Source organism: Syzygium oleosum, unplaced genomic scaffold (genome assembly GCF_021117445.2).
Source record: "Syzygium oleosum isolate NSW1041296 unplaced genomic scaffold, Sole_v2.1 Sole_v2.11, whole genome shotgun sequence".
Classification (NCBI taxonomy): Eukaryota; Viridiplantae; Streptophyta; class Magnoliopsida; order Myrtales; family Myrtaceae; genus Syzygium; species Syzygium oleosum.
This window is the reverse complement of record NW_026607495.1, coordinates 4,758,984-4,781,151: the sequence shown is the minus strand read 5'-3', so window position 1 is coordinate 4,781,151 and position 22,168 is coordinate 4,758,984. Positions and strand designations below refer to the sequence as shown.

Genomic DNA, 22,168 nt, shown 5'->3' with positions numbered 1-22,168 from the left:
TCCCCAATTGGACATTACCTCTAAATCGTTTCCCCTTCGGAGGGTCGTGACAATCCCACTCATGTAAATGTAATGGACCATGTTTCTCTCGTACTCTTGTACCCTTGTGAGTGGTGCTCGGGGTTATCGGGTGAAGAGTGAGGATGCATAAGGGATGAATACAACTGGATCGTGGGAGTGATGTCAGGATGGTCGGTTGGTGTTAGGAGTTCTAAGATGAAAAGAATAAAGCCTCAGAAGCTGTAACAGCCCGAATTTCGATGTAATTCCGGGATCAATAAAACTGATATTAATTCGCATTTCATTTTAGTAAGTCTCGCCCAGAGCTGATCACTCTCGGGATACTAACCAATAGGGTATGGCTAATTAAGAAGCAGTACGTAGACCGGGGACCCTATTGTGAAACGGACACGGATCACGAGAGACGCTGAGGGAATATTTTGGGCCAACGTGGGCCGATCGTAGGAAAGGGTAATGGATTGGGTTTGGCCAAGGCCTACGATGTACAATAGGGACGCAGGTGATTCTGTAAGACCGAAAGTACACGTGGCCAACCAGTCCTGAACTTGAACCGAACAATCGTGACCTCTGGAACTAGTGATAATTTCTCATTCTCTCAATGATCGAGACCATTACGATACGGATAGCCCTAGGTCGATACGCATAATCCCTAAAGAGCCGCCCGTTAGTGAGAGACCCTGAAATCGAAAGTTTAGCGAGTTTTGTTCACGGAATTGGGGCCGGATTTCGATGTCGATTTTCGAAGGCTTAAGAGACTATTTTTGGGAATCTGACGTCATATCACGCTGGCCACACACGTTTGGAGTTAGTACGAGTAAAAATTGGAATTTCGGTTCGGGGATGAAAAATTACGATTTTGCCCCTCGGGACACCAGCGTTGCTTTTCAAGGCCAAATGAGGTTATTTTTCGAGGCCGACGCCATTTTTGGGTGGCCACGCATACTAGGAGTCGTTATGGCCAAAAATTGGAATTTCGACAAAAATTGGAAAAATAATATTATTTTATTCCCGAAACTTTGGCGTGGATTTTCGAGGGCTTGCGCGATGAATTTCGCGATTCCGACACCGCATTATGTTGGCCACGCTCATGGAGGGTTGGTACGGGCGAAAAATGGAGCTTCGCCCCGGGACCCGAAAAATGACGGTTTTGCCCCGGGCTATTTTTGGTTCCGAATTTTGGGGGATAATTAAGGAAATTAATTAAAATTGGACTTATCCTATTTATGGCAGCAAAGGACCAAAATGCCCTTGAATTATTGGATAAGATTTAATATTAGCCCTTGGATGAGGGGTAAAATGGTCACTTTAGGCTAGATCTTTGACACTTGGCACCCTAGCCCCTATGGTTTGACCAAGATAAGACTCTCTCTCTCTCCTCTCGCCCTCATCTGGCCAGATCAGTCCTCCCTCTCCCGTAGATCACTCCCCCTCTCTTTTTTCTTTCATTTTTCTCTCTTGTTTGGCCTTGCCGGAGCAAGCCGCCGGTCACCGGAGCACCGCCGCCGGCCGCCGTGCCCCGCCGTCGACCACCACAGCCCCCAGCCTCAGCCTTGCCTCTGTCCGACCCCTTTCTCTCTCCTTTTCTCTCTCTTTCTCTCCCTTTTTCTCTCTCGGGTTAGCACCGCCGCCGCGCCGGAGCCTCACCGCCGCCGCGCTGGAGCCCGATCGGCTGAGCTGCTGCCACTGTGACGTTGCCGACGTCCGTACGTCACTGTTCATCTCAGTCCGTACAGCGTCCGTACGACGTCCCCCCGTACGGTCACTGTTCACGCCGTCCGTACACCGTCGCCGGGAATTCCGCCGCCGGTTTCACTGTTCACCAGTGATCGGCTGCCGTTCCCCATCGTCGTGACCTTGGATTAAGTGAGTAAAATTCATAAACCCGGATTAGGACTGATAGTGCATTTTTCTGGACTGGATTAGGAATGCTGGTACTGGCAGAGAAAAATTAGTGCACCGATTGATAGAAATTATTATCAGGAAAAATGTAGTGGACCAATGAGAATTTAATTGGGGAGATTAATACGGTGGAATGGTTAATTTAGGAAATGGTCGGTGAAATTGCTGGGTATGTCCAGGTTGACTGGTTGTACGTAATTTGTGCTTAATTGTGATTGATTTCGTACTACCATGTCGCATGTCGTGTGGCTGAATTATGTGGAGTGCGATTGACCAATGATTGGTTTGAAATTAATTATTGAATTGTGAATCGCACGTTGGGCCACACGGTATTAATTGGGCCAATTGAGCACGTGTTGTGATATTGAGTGATTGAATTTCATTGGTGCTCATGGCGCATTGCATTGCATAACATGGACGCGCATTATGTATGCCTAGAGTGAGGCATGTGGTGGAGTTGTGCGAGAATGCGTGCCTGCCATGAGTGTGTGATCACCTAAAATACCCCGAAGCGTCATACGCTGGGTTCAGATAATAATGAGTTGTGTGATCACCTAAGGACCTTCGGGTCGTGACCTTCGGGTCGATACCGTCCTCATGTACTTTGAAGCAGGGCGATGCCCGGTACGTCCGGAAGACGACCATCCTCATGCACTTTGAAGCAGGCTCTGGTTCGTAAGGAGATCAGTGTTGCGCCTCATGCACTTTGAAGCAGGCTAGAGACACTGGGCCAGATCGGTTGCTGCGCCTCATGTACTTTGAAGCAGGCTAGACGCACCGGGCCGTGAATATTGTTGACTCGAGTCGTAATAAATAATAAATTGGGCGATTGCCAGTGTGTCAGTGTGGGCCAGTGGGCCGGGAAATGCATATGACATGTCAACGACATTTGCATGCAGGAACATGCATGGACTGGCATGCGAGTGTGTGAGACTCGGTGCATGAGCATGTGATTGGCGTACGTATGACTATGTGTGCCACGTATGTGCCGTGATGATTATATATTGAACTGTCTAACCTGCAGGGTCAGAGAATCATTGATTGCTGTTGTGTTATGATTTTTAAATATTTGTTTCCGGTCAGGAGATTGCATGCTAGCCTAGCCTAGGTTTAGGGGTTGAACTCACTGAGATTCGTCTCACGGTTGTGTAAATCGAAACTTTTCAGACCCCCGGCCGTAAGGATGGAGAGACCACCGCCTCTTTTTGGGATTCCTGTACAGATTCGGCAGTATACTAGTACCTACCCCTCAGGAAATGGGGAGGCTTTCGTGAGGTATTGATCAGAACTAATTGTGAATATAGGCGAGTATTTTTATCAGAAGCAGGAGTACGTGGCGTGGTGCCACCGGAATGCCAATGGAAATGAGGGAGAGCCCCTCAGGACCTTTGATATCCCGGTCGATAGTGTTGGGTTGTTGCACCCAATTATAGCTGATGGTGAGGTGATAAACCCTGAGGTCACGCCCGAGTGGATGAGGTAGGAGGAAGAGATGGATGAGGAGCCCGATGTACTAGTGGAGGACCCCGAGCCTATGGATGAGGAGGAGGATGACGAACCCGAGGCCATGGAGCAGGACGTAGAGGAGGACGGAGAGGTTGCAGAGCTGGGATCAGACGAGGACGGTTTCGAGATTTACCTGGACCCGGAGTTGGAGCTGGACTCCGAGGACGAGCGAGCTCAGGCTATGGATTCAGAGGAGTCGGGGACTAGCGAGGATGCCTCCGAGGAGCTGTCAGATGATTCTACTGAGTCGTCTGATCCTGACTGGGAGCCATAGAGTCGTCCCGTGTCCTTAGCTAGTAGTGAGGGCGCTACTTTTTGGACTGTAGCCCTCTTCCCAAGTTTTAGCCTAACCTCCCTAGCCGCTTGCCACTTTTTGACCAGGTGGCTACTGATCGTGTGTACCTTTTGTTTGTACTTGTAAATATTGTACAAATGGTTTTTAATAGCAATATAAATGTGTAATTATTTTCTACGATGGTGTTTGATGTATGGCTATCCTTGGCTCATATTGTAGTTGTCTGGGTTTGTTTATTTTATGCTTCCGCTTGTGTTTGGTCTCTGTATGGGTGTGGGTCGACGACGCTTCCTGGGACGTCGTAGTCAAACGACCGAAGGTGGGATGCTCGCGCTTCGTGGGGTACGGGGCGTGACAGAAGCTCTGAAGGCAGGGTTGACCTCTTGTGCACAAAATGGGCAGGAGCTTATGCCGCTCTCATGATAAGGCCATGGCAGGCCAAAACCAGTTGTGGTGCCTAAAGTATTTTTTGTGTCTCGCTCGATGAACTTGACGCTCGAGCTATGCTTGGCGGGGTATGATTCGATATGAGGAAGCTATTCGCCGTATTGTTCTTTGGAACAACAAATGAACGAGGGATGGTCTGGTGTAAACGACCCACCATGCGCCACACGGGCTATTCCGCGGCTAAAGAACTGCCGGCCCGTGAGATAAAACACGTAGGCCAAACTTTCGGGTGGCACTATATCTAGTTGTACCTTCTTAGGCCAAACTCTTGGGCCGAATCCCCACTATTTCTGGTGGCACCTTCTTAGGCCGAACTCTTGAGCCCAATTTAATTTAGTGAGTTCAATCACCACTAAATTCAGTGGCACCCTCTTTTAATAGCAAGTTAGAGGTACTCCTTTATTTTGCCTAATATTGCCCGTCTAAAACTCTTGGGCCAAACTTTCCGAATGTATGACAAAACCGGTTGCTAGAGTTTTTCAGTCTTGCATTCACGCTCTCTTTTCCCTGATTTGCATGATTCCTCTTGCTTATAAAATAGGAAGTAGTCAATAAACGGGATCATTATTGTTAAATATGTCTTGAATTTTATGTACTCGGTCCGGTTCATCACCCAACCTGACATATTTTTTGTGCGATCCAAAAGTGGAGAAAAAATTGAGATTTAGTTCGTGACGCGGAGGGTTGGGCTAATAGGGGCCCAACCCGGAGCAAGCGAACAAATTTCTATGGTGGTCCGCCCAAGCTGGAGCAAGCGAACAAATGTCTCGGGAGGTTCGGGGGCTATGCCCCCAAGGAAATTTTTTGGGGAGCCCTATTTATACTGCGGCTAGGTTTTTTCATTGATTAAGAGAGATTTTCGCTTTGGGAGAGATTTGTGAGCCGTGAGGCTTTGTTAAGTCGTTTTTTCGACTTCTGAAAACTGTACTCTCTTTGATTATAGTGGAATCTTGTTTTGCCTCGCCCATGGACGTAGATCACCTTGTGATCGAACTACGTAAATTCTTGTGTTCTGTATTTATTTTTCCGCGTTTATTTCGAACAATTATGAACTAACAAGTAACCCCATCACATCATCTCTCATCCATCTCTTCGAGGGACTCTGTTCCAAAATGGCCCTGTTAGGAGCAATCTTTGCTTCCTTCCAAACTCCATTCGCTTCAAAAGGAAACTCTCAAGCAGACAGGATTAAGCATCTCCAAAATGCAAATTCTCTCTCCTCAACGAACAACAAATGGAGTGTTTCCTCACGTCGAACCTTGGTTTCTACTCCTTTTAAGGACTATGTTGACCCAACCGGAAAGAGATCCTTTTCCATTGAGGTTTGCTTGCCCTTTTTTCTCATTTTTTGTACACCAACAATTAAAGCTTCACTCGTTTGTTATCATGTAGCAATTAGTATCCATGAAAAACATATTGCAAGGTTCATCTCCTATTTGAATCTTGAAATGAAAATGAAGACTCCGAATTTGCATTTTCGTGTTTCAGGATGATCTTCAAGAGCAGCACCAGAGGAGGTTAGAAGAAGTGAAGAGATTATTCAAGTGAGTTCGTTTGAGTTATGTCAATGTCATAATATCACATCTAAATATTTCTGTTAAGATGCATGTGTGAATTATGTCAGAAAAGTCTCACATCGAAGAATTAATATGATATGAAGCAGCTAATATATGTCAGTTGGCCCATAAACTCATTGACTTAATTTTTTTTAATGAGGATGGGTTCAATTGGATATATTGACAGCTTTGGACTTGGGATCCCTCTTGCCAATTTTTTCAGGTGAAAGTATCGAGCTTCTGATGCGTACTCCCAAAAAAATGGTATCAGCGTAGACGGTAGGTTGGTGGGGTCCCTAATCTATTTCGGTGTTTGTCAAAAATGAAATCTAGTGACCAACATAGTTCTTGGGCGGTGGGCATTGCCATGTTGCAACGCGGGCTCTATGGCAGATTTCATAGTTTGGTTCGAGCAAGTTTGGAGAAAGAGACTAGGGCGGTGGCCGTTGTGGTGTAGCTACGCGGGCCCAGTAACAAATTTCATGGTTCAATTGGAGAAAATTTGGAGAAAGAGACCATCGATGAAGTTGGGCATTGATGGAGATTTAAGTTGATATATCTTGATGTAAAAAAATACTTGGATTAAGGGGGAACATACCTAACCTTGAGCTCACATGTGAAGGGAAGATAGTTGAGATGCATGTGTAAACTGTGTTTGAAAAGTCTCACAGTAGAGAATTGGTGTAATGTGGAGCAGTTAATATTTCCTAATTGCCTCATAACTCATTGGCTTAAATATTTGAATGAAGGTTGGTCCAATTAGATATATTGACGGCCTCGGACTTGAGCTCCTTCTTGGCGATCTTCTCATATAAAGGTATCAAACTTCTGTTGTGCGCTCCCAATAAATGAGAGCATCCTCTAGTATATAAGTTTATATACTCTGAAGCTTGTTAACTCAAACCAGAAGTATAATTTCCTTGTTTGTTTCTTTCCTTTCTCTAACGCAATTAGCAAGCTCACACTTTCCTTTTGAAGTCCACTTTTCATGGTCAAAGTCCAACAAACACTTTTGAGCTAAAACATGGAATAAGAAGCTAACTCCAATTCGTTAAAACAAAGTGACCGTATCCTGCTTTGCTCGATTTTTAACGTCCACTGAGAATCCAACTTTTGGACTTTTCTTTAATAGATTGGGCTTCCTTACACTTCATCTTGGATCGGGTTTCATTCACAAGCTCAAACTCAAGATATATTTTCAATAATCTCCACATTGGCTCAACGTTTGAGCCAAGTAACAATCGCTTCGCTACACATCTGAACTTTGCTGTTACTCTCCCAAAGCCGGCTCAACCGCCACTGCCATCTTCCTCGCCATGATTGTGGACCTCGTTATGATACCAACTCCAAATGCACCTTTAACTACTTCACAATGATTTTTTAGCACAACCTTCTCAACCACAGATTAAAGCAAAACCGCCGTTGCATACATATCTGTCAGGCTTCTCTCATTAATGTGCCCCAAATGCATATGCCACAATTTAGACTCTCGAATGGATGCATCCGACGTCTTCGCGACGAAATTCATTATTATGTCACCTTAAAACTCATGTAGACCATTATACTTGATTCCTCTCATTATTACCAATGCACCTCGAACAATTTTCAAAACTCCATATTCTGAAAAATATCTGCACTCAGCTCAATCCAAGACATTCAAAGAATTATGTTCTTCTACAACCCTAGAGTGGGCCTCACTCCAGTCAATGTCCTCACGATACCATCATTCCTTTTGATTCGAAATCAACCTCGCAGTTCAAATTTCACATATATCAAATTTGTGCCATAACTCAGGAAATTACTCCGATTAGCTCAAAAGGCTTGAATTCTTATAGGGCATTGTGAAATAGTGTTAATTTAGCTTGACGAGATTTCCGTGGCATGTACGAACAAAAACCCTCTGTCCCTTTTTCCTTTCCCTTTATTTTCTTTCTCCTTTCTTTCTTTTCTTTTTTCTCTTCTCATTGCGCTTGCTCACAGTCTTTTTTAACAAGCTGAGCGTCCACTTTTCCTTCTTCTTTGTTGACCGGGTCAAATATATATTTATATTTTAATGCACATTATTTCAAGTCAACAAAGAGAAGTCAATATTACAGATTTAACTGAGGAATCGGCCAAAACCGGCTTTGTTGGTTTGTGCCAAGCTAATTCTGAGGAGAAATGGTTCGGTCCCGGTTCTAAGGCTGAAACCACTGTCCAACCACGGTTTCCAGGATGAGCCAGTTTAAAAGCTTTTAAGGCCCCTTTTGGAAAATTAAATAATTTTTCACTTATTAAGATTTGAACAATGGCCTTCAATAGGATCAAACAATCACATAACCACTTGACCAATAGATTGGTTCGCTAGGAACCAGCTGGGAACAAGCATTTCTAGAATTGACCGGTTTGGTTCCCTATTCCAATCTTTTGGAATTGGAGTCACTGGTTCGGTATTTGGTGCTAGGCCGAAATCAACCCATCCTGGAACCAATGACTCACATGTATAACTACGTATTAAGGTAAGTGGCAAATTAAAACTTTTCAAGAGATACACTTTCACAAACTTTCTTCAAATTATTCCACAATAGCTAGTGACGTTGTGTAATTTGACCAAACAAGTGTCAGGAGCATGTCTTAATAAGAAGCATTTGAAATGGATCACAGGCAAGTATATACATAGAGAAAGCTTATAGGCGATGGTTTGCCTAGTTATCAAGACCTAAGTCATACACGACCCCATGAATCCACAAATCCAAGTACATATGTCAAATTCTCCATTTCGTTTAACATGTATTAGGTGGCATCTACCATGAAGTCAATGTAGGAATCGGGAACTATACTCATGGTCGACTAAATGGTGGTCTTAAAGACCCAACACATATATAGATGGAAGAATTTGTAAAAACTCAAGAAGTTCTTTATGTGGAATGCTACAAGCAAGAGTTCCAAGGCTCTTCAGATGATGCGGCGCAAGAGACCATGCGAAGAACATGATCTCAGAGGCATAGAAGAGACTCAACAAGCCACACCTCTATCCATTTGCTTATTGAGAAAACCATCCTGCGAGCAGACATCGTGCTGCTTCAGCTGCAGCTAGAATCAGTCCGATACAAGGGGAACAAGAAGCAACAACCCCATATGGTGTCTAAAGTAGTGAACAAAGACGCAATGCCCCTAAAAGGAATGGTCTCCAAAGAGCAATGACTTCATGTGGTGCTCAATGAGAGGGAGTGAATGGTTGTCGTCCTAGTTGTACATCAGTGGGACCATCCTGGCCATGTTGAGGGAGGCCTTGGTGAAGGACTTGGTGAATGGGTGAGGATAGAGACATGCCTTGTTGAGCCTCTTCCATGCTTCTGAGATCATCTTCTTCACATGGTCTCTCGCCACTTCATCTGAAGCGCCTTGGAATTCTTCTTTGTAACATTCCACATAAGACCCATCTCGGCCATCTTGGAACTCGTCCTGTCAACATTGTCAATTGCTCATTTATTAGTGGAATAATCCTCAAAAGGCAGGGCAAAAAAGAAAGAAGAGAAAGCATTTACAACGATTGTGCCTTTAACTCGGTGCATGATCAAAGCGCATCAATTACAAAAACATGAGAGTTCAATGATATTCGGTGACGGGGCAATCAAATTCACTACACCAATTACTAATTGTATCGGCCGAAATAGATTGATAATTACCGAATTCACCCTAAAAGTGAGAACCTTTGTCAAAATGGACAAGTACATGATATTTTTATTACTCACCTTGGCACTTCCCAAGTCGTCCCATAGACGAAGAATAGAAGCAGTGGAAGATACGACTTCAGGTGCTTTTTCTAAAAGATCGACACTTTGGGGGTCGATTTTCTCACCCAAGAGGAAGAATAAGTGGACCAATAAGACGTGCACTCCGGAGCTGACAATCGCGTTATCCAAGTAGTCTCGTGTTGTCGGGGAGTGACCGCTCGCGAACCATCTTGCCTCCACCAAGAAGGCATTTAACAGGCTCGCCCACTGGCCATGAATTGGAGACAAAATACAAAAATGAGGACGCGAATTTACGTGCTAATATTCACATGCCATAAAAGTTTCAGGTTTCTTGATCAATGAAAAGCAAAATTTGTGCGTCGTGAAATTTAGATTAAGTAAGAAGTAATAAGTAAAAGTCAACCCAGACATGAAACACATTGTGATTTATCTGTGCTTCAAAGAAGTAAACAAGAGAAGAAAAAGAAAAGAAGAAATGTGTAGAGAGAGAGAGAGAGAGAGAGAGAGAGAGAGTGAAAAGTTGTACCGTTTTCCTTAAGGAGCATAATGGGTTCCACCCATGATTTTTGTACACAACCGAGCTGACTTCATTGGTAATATCATCCAAAGCATGAAAGCACATCCTCATGTACTCTGGTATGTTATCCTTTTCAGAACATTCCCATCTGATAGATCAAGAATATCAAATCAGAAACAAACCAATAGAATTAGACATTACATCTTCGGCTTATCTAGTAAACACATGACGTCAAGTATTTTTGTCTTTGTACAAGTGGGGTTTTGAAATTTGTATGCGTGTGTCCACAGGATTTGGGACCGCTTGTACAAGAAAAACTTTCGCTGGAGTATACCGCATCGCAAAGTCATACGGATTTATATGAGAAAAAATATGATCAGTGAAAAGGTACAGATTTGAGATCATGACATGTGTTATCTATTGCGAAAATACATACGCATGCTAGGATTGATATCGTGTATGTGTAAAAAGAGACTTTCACGGATGGTGCCCGTTGTAAAACTCCAAATTATGTACCTGTTGACGACATCTGTGAACAACGTGAGATCATCTATTGTGCCATAGACATAAAAAATGTCGTCAATGATGTAGATGAATGAGATGGATTTGGTGACGAGCACTCTCCCCTGGGACAAGCCTGTATCGGTGAGGATGGCCATTGGCCACATGTACCATTTTAATGGCTGGTCCCTCACGTATTTCAACTCCTTGGCCATGCCCAGGTCTTTCCACCAGCTGATTAACACATAAGAAGTATTAATCAAGATAGTCACCAATTGAGGAATCTAAGGGAGATATGATGGGGGGCCACCTGATAATTCTAACTAGTTATAGCCACAAATCTAGATAGAAAGTTTGGATCATGTGTACGTACTTGGTGATATGGAGGATTTCACGTTGATGCACGGATCTAACAATGTTCATGTCCAATTGGGCAAGTTCCCCTAAATTCTTGGTCCAGCTATAAGAATGTCCCATAGAATTCGTCAAAAACTCATTAGCCGTGAACCTGGCCAAGCTCTTGTGGAACGGATTGCCCAATGAATTTCTCACGAATCTGGCTTGAAGATGGTCAAGGTCGGCCAAAGATGCATGGAGGCGTTGACCAATTGACTCTCCTATTTCATCAAGAACATTTTCTCCTTCACTGCCAAGGTGGGAAGCTTCGAATAAACTTGCCAACCCTAAAATGTCATTGTCCCGTGCCTTTCCTTTCTTAGTCCCATCATTAATTTTGTATAGAAAACGTTGAAGCACATCTGTTGATCAAATGGCGAAAAGCTAAAAAATGTTAGCATATTGGTAGTGGACGGTAAGTAGAAAAAGTAAAAGCAAAGAAGAGAGAGATCAACTTTGATACGCCTTGTCTGAATTTCTTTTGAATTCCCCCAATAGCCATTACATCAGTTAGGAACTGTATTTCATATCATCAAGTGAAGGATATTTCATTAACCTGAAGGAACAGGATAGCCTCCTTGCCTCAAGAGCCGAAAACGAAGTGCTGTTCCATACGGATTATCGGCATCAATGTGATGAGAATGAGGCTGAGAGGTGGAGATCAAAAAAAACCTTTGCAGGAGTGTCTCAATCTCATCCTCAAAATGGTAGTCAATGGCAAGACGTTGGAGAGCTTCCACCATTACCAAACTTTCGAGCGAATCTCCTCTTACTTGCTTGAATAATTGCTTCACTTCTTCTAAACTCCTCTCGTGTCGCCCTCGAATATCATCCTGAAACACAAAAAATAAGGATTTTACGTCTTCTTTTTCCTTTCAAGATTCGAATATAAGATGAACCTAGTAAAGTGTCGTCTATTCTAATGATTAAATGATAACAAACGAGTGAAATCGTCACTGTGCAAAACTAAAAGAGTTACATGAGAAGAAGGGACAAGCAAACCTCAATGGCAAAGTTTCTCTTTCCGGTTGGGTGAATATAATCCTTAAAAGGAGTAGACACCAAGGTCTGATGTGAGGAAATACTACATCTGTTGTTCGTTGAGGAGAGAGAATTTGCATTCTGCAGATGCTTAATCTTGTCTGTTCGGGGAGTTCCTTTTGAAGCGAATGGACCTTGTGAGAAAGCAAAGGATGCTCTTGACAAGGTCATTTTGGATGAGTATAGAAAGAGTCCTTCAAAGAGAGGGATGAGAGAGAATGCGAGCGAATTAATTATTAGCTCATGATGATCCCCTTTATTCTCTCTGTCCTATTTATAGGCAAGAGGAAATGTTTAACTTATTCCAAAGGGATGCATTTATATCACCTGAGGAAATGTTCAACTGATTCCAAAGGGATGCATTTATATCACGTGCCATGTATGGATGGGACCCCAGAGTTTGCTTTTCGGGAACAAGTACAAGCGTGCGCCACACCCAGCTGGACCGAAACATGCTTATGATATGTGCAATCCATACTATCTAAAAAGGGATAAATGTATTAAAAGTCTTAAAATTTATTATGAAAGTGTAATTGAGTTTTAAAACTTTCAAAAAGTGCAATAAAGTCTTAAAACTTATTACAAAAGTACAATTGAGTACTAAAACTTTCAAAAAGTGCAATTAAGTCTTAAAAATGGTTACGAAAGTGCAATCGAATTCTAACACTTTCAAGAAGTGCAATCAACGGAAGGACTTGATTGAATCAATTTGACAAGTTTTAGAACTTGATTATACTTTTTGAAAGTTTTATGACTTAATTATACTTTTGCGACAAGTTTTAGGATTTTATTGCACTTTTTGAAAGTTTAAGACTTAATTACACTTTCGTGATAAGTTTTAGGTCTTCCGATACACTTATCACATCTAAAAACTTATAATATCGCCTTGCACATAGAAATATTACTCATTTGTCACTTGTTTTTACGTGTGTTCAGGTGTATTTGCAGGATTTCTATTGGTACTGAGTATTAAAATATGTCTTGAGCTTGGGCCCGTGAATAAATGTCACGCCCCGAACCCCATCGAGCTCGCGACATCCCACTTCGGTCGAACAGATGCGACGTCCCAGGAACATCACCGACCCAACCCAAATATCAGAAACACATGCGGAAGCGAATACAAACCCCTAACTATAAAGACAACGACGGGGCAGACTAACGAAACAGTCAAATAATAACAATAACATTCATTTATAAACAATGCTATTACACCAAGCATACAAACATCGTCTTACAAACATATTTAGCAAACTAGCATTCACAACCACCGCTATAACAAAAGGATCAAGTGGTTTGGTTAACTTAACTTCACTGTAGGTCGACCTATTCTGCGCAACCCCTAAAATACCCTAGGGGGAAACTACTGGTCGCCCTCTTCCAATCTACTCCTGAGTCTTCTGGCTTATGCTCCGGAGGATCACCTGCAGCTCCACTGGGCACCATGGGCGGCCCTTCAAACTCCAAAAAGAGGAGGCGGGCCTCCTGGGTCTAAGGTTGGGGGTCTGAAATTGTGGATTATACAACTATGAGACGAATCTCAATAAGTGTACAACCCCAAACCCCACATAGGCTCTCACGTACCGCCAGACGGAACACGCACAACACATAACAATTAACCAAACTAACAATCACATGCGATCCTACCTGGAACCCATCATGCACGTCCCTGCACGTTAGATAATAACACAGCCAACATACCACAGTGATGCATCACAGCCGCGCGCGTACCTCGATTATAAGGCAAAACCTACTTGGGCACGTCCCATACCATGCTTAGCAGATTTTACTCCATAATCGAGCGCTACGACACGCGATACAAACACACTCGCACACTAACTCACACCATGCGTCAACTTTCGTAGTCCTCACAAGTCCGACCAAGTCCAGCTCACTCCCAAACTTTCCACCACTACTGCGCCCGCGTAAAACGCATCAGGCCAACGGCCTTCTGACCTCATTAGGCATCGTCACCTCGTCGGGCCGGGCATCGTCACCTCGTCAGGGACGGCATCGTCCTGCGTAAACGAACATGCCTCAGGACGGAATCCTACACTCAACTTGCCTTCACTACCGCGCCCGCGTAAAACGCATCAGGACAACAGTCTTCTGACCTCGTCAGGCATTGTCACCCCGTCGGGCCGGGCATCGTCACCTCATCAGGGACGGCATCGTCCCGCGTAAACAAACACGCCTCAGGACGGACCTTTTCCAACCAATCCTACATACCCGTACCTTCGTTCCACTCATTCCATACGTACCACACGACCACTCATACACACGGCCACACACAACCTCACGCCTCACATACACATCACAAATGCACATCCTCATCACACAAACACACCACACGGCCATACGCACACGGCACGCGACCTCAATGCGCGATCACACCACCACACCTCACGGCCACACATACACAGCACTCACCCACGCCACATTCAGTCCAACCATCACTCAGAAATCAGTCAACAATTACAAATCACCCGATCATTTGATTAAGCCCAATCAAGCCATGAAATTTCCAACTAACATACAATTCAGCCAATGTCGTGCCACCTCACCACAGCCCTATCTAAGCCCACTAAACTACGCATTTTCATCCCACAAATTAGTCCACAACAACCAAATATCTAGCCCTCATCTCAGTCCCAAAACAGCCATAATAATCACCTAAACCGAGCCCTAAACATGTCTAACAATACCCGAGGTCCTAGGTAACGTTTGGGGAAGTCACTTACCCTAGAAAGGCGAGACAAACTAACTAGACAAGGGGCTGGAACAGGCGGAACAGCAGCAGCGGCGCCGGCGACCAGGCGGGCGAGCGGCTGAGCTGCCGTGGGCGGGTGGTTGGCGGGCGGCGATCTGGTCGTATGGACCAGGGGAGGACGGCTAGGGGTGGCTCGGTGGCAGCCGGGCCGAGCAGAACAGGCGAGGGAGAGAGAGAGAGTGAACGGCGGGCGGTGGTGAGGCGCGACCGAGGAGGAGGAGACGGCGTCGCGGACGGCTGGGCTGGGTGGCGACCAGGCGGCGGCGAGCTGGTGGCCGGCCAAGGGGGTTCACGCACAAGGGAGAGGGAGAGTGAGAGAGAGAGAGAGAGAGAGAGAGAGAGAGAGAGAGAGAGAGAGAGAGAGAGAGAGAGAGAGAGAGAGAGAGAGAGAGAGAGAGAGTGTGTGTGTGTATGTGTGTGTGAAAATGAGAGAGAAAGAGAGAGAAATTGATATTTAAATGCTACCCCCCAATAATTGCACTCCGGAAATTACCAAAATACCTCCTAACTACCCCTCCGATCCAATGGCCAAGGTTTGATCTTATCCAAAATCTAACGGCCCACGATTGATCTTATCCAATAATGCAAGGGCAAAAGAGTAATTTACCATGAAGGGAGAGGGGCATTCTTGACCTTATAATTTTCAGCCAAACAGGATATTTCTCAGTCCCCCGACTTAATCCAGTCCTCAAAATTCGTTCGCGGTTCCAGGGGCAAAACGGTCATTTTTCTGATCCCGAACCAAAATCCATTTTTTTGCAGAAATGGGTGGCCCCAAGGTTGGCCAAGCCAAAAACGTCATCGGCCGCTCAAAACTGTCACTTTCAAAATTCTCAATTTCGGGGCCCGAATTTCAAGAAATGACTAAAATCGAACAATCGCGACTTTTAGCTTATCTCTCGCTAATGGGTGGCTCATTGGGATTACGCGCTCTCGACCCGTGACTGACACTAAGTCAAATCACGTTTAAGTTTGCTCGAACCAAGGCGACTTCGATTATCATATAATTGCGAGGGTTTGTCACTAGTTCCTTTAGGACACGATCAATCAAATAGATCGCTCTCTGTTGGCCCAAAATATTCCCTCGTCAATCCTTATGGTCGAAGCTCAAACCAAGGTCGAGTTCTTTGGTCGTGCGAACTCAATCCCGTAATGGCCTTACCCCTAAGGTTAGCATCCCGAGAATGCGCGGTTCTGGGTGAGATCTCACTATAAGTGCATTGGCCAAAATATCCATTTCATAAATCCCGGGAAAAGGATCGAAAATTCAGAATGTTACAATAAAACTTGACCAAAGATGAATTGTACGTTGGATTCTTTTTTGGACGTCCGAAATTGAGCAAAGCCAAATTCGGCAACTTTCTTTTGCGAATTGGAGTAGCCAAACAAATATAGAAAAGTCCCACGTCCATTTTGTTTCCTATCTCCACTCAGTTGCTCTTCTTAGATTGAGTTTAAACTTTAACTTCTTCCTTTGGCGGTGGTATATATGTAAGTATTCTCAAGGTTTGTTTTACATGGGGAAAAGTGCCAAAAAAGTCCTAAACCTTTTGCATTAGTGCTAATTTAGTCCTAAACTTTTTTTTTGTGCCAATTTAGTCCTAAACCTTTTTTTGGTGCCAATTCAGTCCTAAACCTTTTAAATTGGTGCCAATTCAGTCCTAAACCTTTTATTTTTGTGCCAATTTAGTCCTTCCGGCCAATTTTGATCGGAATTTGCCGACGTGGACGCCTGCTGGCCGGCGGCAGGTCACCGGCGCCGACGTGGACAACTTTAATAATATTTTAATATTTTTTTGAATTTTTATTTTTTTTCCTTTTTTTTCTTTTTTTTTTTCACTTTTTTTTTTGGTCTCTCCCTCCTTCCTCTGGCCGGTCGCCGGTCCGGCGACCGGCCAGAGGCCAGAGGCCGGCAAGCTCAACCTCACCGGCCACTGGCGAGGGCGAGCCTCGCCTTGGTCGGGCGAGGCTCGAGCCCTCATCGGAGGCCGCAGCGAGGGCGAGCCTCGCCATGGTCGGGCGAGGTCGCTGGGCCAGGCTCAACCTCGCCAGATCCGGCAAGGTCGGGCCTCGCTTGACCATGGCGAGGCTCGTCCTCGCCGCGGCCTCTGGCGATTGCTCGAGCCTCGCCCGACCAAGGCGAGGCTCGCCCTCGCCCTCGCCGCGGCCTCCGGCGAGGGCTCGAGCCTCGCCCGACCAAGGCGAGGCTCGCCCTCGCCAATGGCCGGCGAAGTCGAACTCGTCGGCCTCTAGCCTTTGGCCGGTCGCCGGACCGGCGACCGGCCAGAGGAAGGAGGGAGAGACCAAAAAAAAAAGTGGAAAAAAAATAAAAATTCAAAAAAATATTAAAATATTATTAAAGTTGTCCACGTCAGCGCCGGTGACCGGCCGCCGGCCGGCAGACGTCCACGTCAGCAAATTCCGGTCAAAATTGGCCGGAAGGATTAAATTGGCACAAAAACAAAAGGTTTATGACTGAATTGGCAACAATTTAAAAGGTTTATGACTGAATTGGCACCAAAAAAAGGTTTAGGACTAAATTGGCACTAATGCAAAAGGTTTAGGACTGAATTGACATCAAAAAAAGGTTTAGGACTAAATTGGCACCAATGTAAAAGGTTTATGACTTTTTTGGCACTTTTCCCGTTTTACATGACTTGTATGTTCAGAAGCCAGCGGGGTCAAGTCCAATCCGCATTGATGTGTGCCGTGAGTGTTCAAAGTGACGTGAGATCCAGACATCCAATTTGGTGATTGTGGTGAATTGCATGCAAAAGACGAGTGTTCAAATCAATAAATCTCGTGGTGAGATTTTCAAATGAATAAATTTCTCAAATACGGGAACAGACGACATATTTCTTTCATCTTCCTTGGACGGGGTCAGCATTTGTCTTCAAATTTTTGGAAGAAAACGGTGGGACTGGGAGAAAAAGGGTGAAAAAAATAAATTAGATACTTGGTCATTACAACAAAAAGACAAGAAAAAAGCCACATTTTGCTAATAATGAGTACCATTTATATAAAACTAGGTACTTCTCTTGAATAAGGCCCATTGCATATAAAATCGAAAAAATTTTAAATTTAATTTTCAACAAAGATCGAAATTAAAATATCATCAAAACAATTAATATGTACTTATACATAAGTAGTAGTAATTATAAATTACCTCATTCGCCTCTCTTTTTTCTCAACCACCGTACAGCCCTTGACTCTAAAACCCATCATACTCTCTCCTTATTTTGATCACATCAACTCAAATATAAATAAATAGGTCAGGCTTAACATTTAAATGAGCAATTATGTGAAAATAATAAAGACTCGTGCTTTTTCCATCCATTTTTTGACTTTTGACACCCCCTAATAATTTAAATTGACCGCAATATCTCTTGCAGGCCCTAGATTTAAGATTATTTCTTACATTGTTTTCGTTTCTTTCTTTGGAAATTCTGATGCATTTAGAATTGACAAAAAAATATGTATTTGCCAATGGTTTGATTGGAATGTCTTATAATGCAATTACAATTGTCATAATTTTCTTGTCAATAACTAATTATTCCACTTAATCAGCCCCACTTTTTAGTTTTGTCAATGCAGTCATAAACTTTTGGGAGATATTTCAATGTAGTCTTTCGCGCCAATTGCCACAAAAAATCACTCACGTGGCGTCTAGTCATCGCTAGCAGCTAACATGGACAATTTGTTGATTTCAACGTCGCAATTTGCGACGGTAATTGACAAGAAAGGCTACATTTAAATATTGAGCAAATGTGTAGGACTATATTGACAAAATTAGAAAGTTAAAACTGAATTGACATCCGTGAAATAGGTTTATGGCTAAATTGATATTTTTCCCAAATATTTAAGTAATCACTCCTTCAACGGACACATGTATAAGTAACTTTGGGATAAGTATTCTAGGAATACCATAACTTTCATACGGCGTTTACTTGAGTACTACAAATTTGAAAAATCGATCACTTAAGTGCCATCACGATTTGCCTCGTCTGAAAATCAGACGTGGACACCGGTCGTCTTACGTGGCATTGCCGACGCCGACGTGGACAATTATAAAAAAAAAAAATCCACGTTGGAATGGAGGATTAATAAAAAAATCCATGTAGGATGATTTGCCGGAAATGGCACTCAAATGATCGATTTTACTCTGATGGGACACTTAAGTGAGCGAAAAAAAGTTATGGCCCTCGAGTGAGTGCCATATGAAAGTTATGGCAGTCCTGCTATTCTTATCCCTCAATTAGTTTCGGGTAAATTTATCACAGGTGTACCAATTTAAGGTTTTTCGTGGTATTAACCCCTATTATAAGTTTAAAATAGGAAAAAAAGGAAAGAAAAATCAACAAATCGGATGGATCCCAAGTCGTAATGACAGCCAAATAAGCTGGACCACACTTTATGCCGGAGTCTCTTGCAAGCTTCCAAACGGCAAACATATTCATGCGATTGAATGTTGACATGCACTTGGAACAGCGACGTAGGAGAGTCCCATGAAACCCACATCACTTAGAAAATAGTCGGATTGTGTGGATCATAATATCTTCCTAAAGTAGTGGTGTGAGCTAAACATTGTTTTGACCGGCCTTGTTTTCTGTCAATCAATGTGTCGACTAGTGGTTTAAAGATATAGACATGATCTACATTGATATTTAGTTAAGCTTGCATGAAGGTGATGTCCATGACTTATGACTCACCAATCACATGCATGATTGGAATAAATTTCCACCGGCCAAAGTTGTAGGAAAATCGATGGCGGTTTTCTAAAATGAGCAATAGAAAGTGGTGATACATCACCAAAAGGCGATGGATTTGGTACAGTAACTTGGCATCTACTTGGTTGACATTGCTGCCGCTACTGTGGAGGAAAAGACTCTTCTTCAAACAGAACTAGCTTTGCTACCGAGATGAAATATGCAAAACTAGAATTGAGCACGTTCTACTTTTAACGAGTCTAAACAAGAGGAGGCTCTTTTATGTTCACATGATTCCAAGCTGGACCCACCGTTTGGTGGCCCTAAATTTCTAGTACTAACTTACTATTTGTTCTTTTGCCAAATGTGATACTCGTTTTGTTTGTCCTTAAGTTCTGACGCAAATATTTTGGGCTGATCCTCTCCCACTGTCTTCACGTGATGTGTATGCTGACTAAATGACATGAAAAGCACACTCAACGAATAAGAGAAGTTCTAAAAACAAAAAGCGGCCCTGCCAGACATTTCACATGTTTGATTGATAAGTGCTCGTCAGTCTTCTCGCATAAAGTAAAACTGCGTGTATGGAATCTACCGTGCCAAAGTTTTTCTTCCATACAGGATTTGGAAGGCATGAAAAATGAACGATTCCCTTTAGGCAACCTAGTTTGCACGTCAAACAGCAAGCTGGAATGATCCCTTTGCACTTACGGCGTTGAGGTTATTCTACAAAAACTGCTGAGTGATTCTTGGAATTGTCGCAAGGACCGAAGTACCGAAGTGTTTGCCTTCTCTATCACTCCTGCTGCATGATTCGGCCGTGATGTTCATGAGACGCAAACACATGATACATGTGCATAAATTAGTTCTAATTTGGGGATTAATCACGGCCGATGTGATTTTCAGGGTTTAATTATAGCAAATATGGTTTTCGGGTCATGTCGCCTTGCGAAGTGTCACCGTAGAGTATTCGACATGAGCGGTTGAATCTGATATATGGCTGGCTATAATACATGATTTACGTGATGATGCATGTTGTATGACTTGTGGATTTGAAAATATGTTGTGGAGTCATTTCCGTGGTGCATACTATCGTGTACATTTTTTTATTAGTTGCTTTATTCATGGCTTAATTCCGTAGGAGCCATGACTTTAAGAAAGATTACGTCTATGATGATTTAAAGGAATTTTGCAATGTGAATGTGCGCTTTGAAGGTATTTTGCACTGTCGATTTAAACTATAGAAACTTCATTTTATCCACTCCCAGTGAGAACACTGTTTAACAAATGATATCAAGTGTGCAACAAAGATTTCTTGTATACAGAATGTGACAATTGATTAAACCTAAGTGCATTTTACAGGCTTTGCATTTACTATTTATGTTGATTTATTTTTGTACATAAATATTGTGCATATTAAAAGTGAAATCAAAGTTTATAACCTCGCTATCATGAACAGCATCTTATGGGCGGCAATTATTGTACATCTGAAATTAAGAGCTTACCTCAAGTCCGCACGCACGACACATTTAACATCAATTCAAGCAATGTTTTTCATAAGGTGACGGATGCGTTACAAAATGTCGCAAATATTTTGATATTTTAGTTTCAATATTTCACATTGTTTTACAAAGCCTTACTAGTTTTGGTCGAAATGTATTTCATAAAGGTCATAAATATTTAAGTATCTTAAATCTCTATGGTTTACAATGTTTATCATCATAACTCAATGAAAAAACGTAGTATATGTCACGCCCCGAACCCCATCGAGCACGCGACATACTTCTCTGGTCGAATAATGCGACGTCCCAGGGTATCGCTGACCCAATTAGACTTATCAGAGATTTATATCAATCAGAGAAAGCCACAAATACCCGGACAATAACAATTGGGGTAAAAAGGAGAATAAACATTTCCATTGCTCATCCAAACTTATACACTATTCACATACACCACCCATAATGTACAAGCACACCGAATATCTATACTATGCACCACCGACATCCAAAAAGATCAGTAGCTTAGTATACCCTATCTCCAAAAATGGAACACCTCAAAGAACTACTCCCAACCCCTACTCTAGCCTCTACGCCCTCTGCTTGGCGTCCACTCAGAGTCTGATTCCTCATCATCCGAATCTGAATCCCCCTGAACTGTCTGCTCCTCTGAGGACTCCGGCTCTGCCTCGATCTCAATCGGGTGGTTTATATGACCCGACTCCGCTGGAACCTCGACCCGGTCCTCTTCTACCGGCTCCTCATCCGACTCGTCCTCTGGCACGAACTCGGGATCATACTCTGGCTCGTACTCCGGCTCGCCCTCGTGTGCGTCCTCCAGTCCCATCCCTGGGTCTTCTTCGGGCTCATCTTCAGGCTCTTCTTCTGGTTTTGCTTCAGGGTCTTCTTCTTCATCCTCCTCTGGTATTAACTCAAGGTCCACATCCATAGGGTCGTACCCCGCCTGTGACTCCTCTGGCTCCGAATCAGGCTCAGCCACGGGAGGTACAGGTGCTGCAGGCGCAGACTGGTGTTCGGATTGGGCGAGACTAGTGTCCAAACTAGTCATCTCGCCGTCAGAAGGGAGTATGGCTGACGGATCCCAATCCCCTACTCCGTCAAATGGAACATCGAAGCCTCGGATAGGACCAAACTCATCCAACCCGTCCCGAAAGTACCAGGCGGTATAGGAATGGGCCTGCCAAAGGGGTAACCCTTCGTCTACCTAGACTACAGAGGTATGCTTGATCCAGGTCATATTGTCGTCTATAGGATACTCTACA

General features: G+C 43.6%; 1 protein-coding gene across 1 annotated transcript; it reads right to left on the bottom strand.

Moving 5' to 3' along the window:
• Positions 1–8,508: 8,508 nt before the first annotated feature.
• Positions 8,509–12,201, bottom strand: LOC115661456 ((3S,6E)-nerolidol synthase 1-like). Its single transcript, XM_030583730.2, has 7 exons — positions 11,878–12,201; positions 11,432–11,708; positions 10,853–11,237; positions 10,495–10,713; positions 9,988–10,126; positions 9,459–9,707; positions 8,509–9,168 (listed from the first exon to the last, which is right to left on the bottom strand). Exons 1-7 carry the CDS (start codon positions 12,085–12,087, stop codon positions 8,950–8,952), a joined length of 1,698 nt encoding a protein of 565 aa, XP_030439590.2. The 5' UTR covers positions 12,088–12,201; the 3' UTR covers positions 8,509–8,949.
• Between the last annotated feature and the right edge of the window lie 9,967 nt (positions 12,202–22,168).

Coding starts and splice junctions, on each gene's coding strand:
- LOC115661456 (XM_030583730.2), bottom strand. CDS start 12,087: ATGACCTTGTCAAGAGCATCCTTTGCTTTCTCACAAGGTCCATTCGCT. Junction 11,709..11,877: donor AGAGAAACTTTGCCATTGAG/GTTTGCTTGTCC, acceptor TTTGTGTTTCAG/GATGATATTCGAGGGCGACA. Junction 9,708..9,987: donor TATGCTCCTTAAGGAAAACG/GTACAACTTTTC, acceptor ATTCATGGCCAG/TGGGCGAGCCTGTTAAATGC.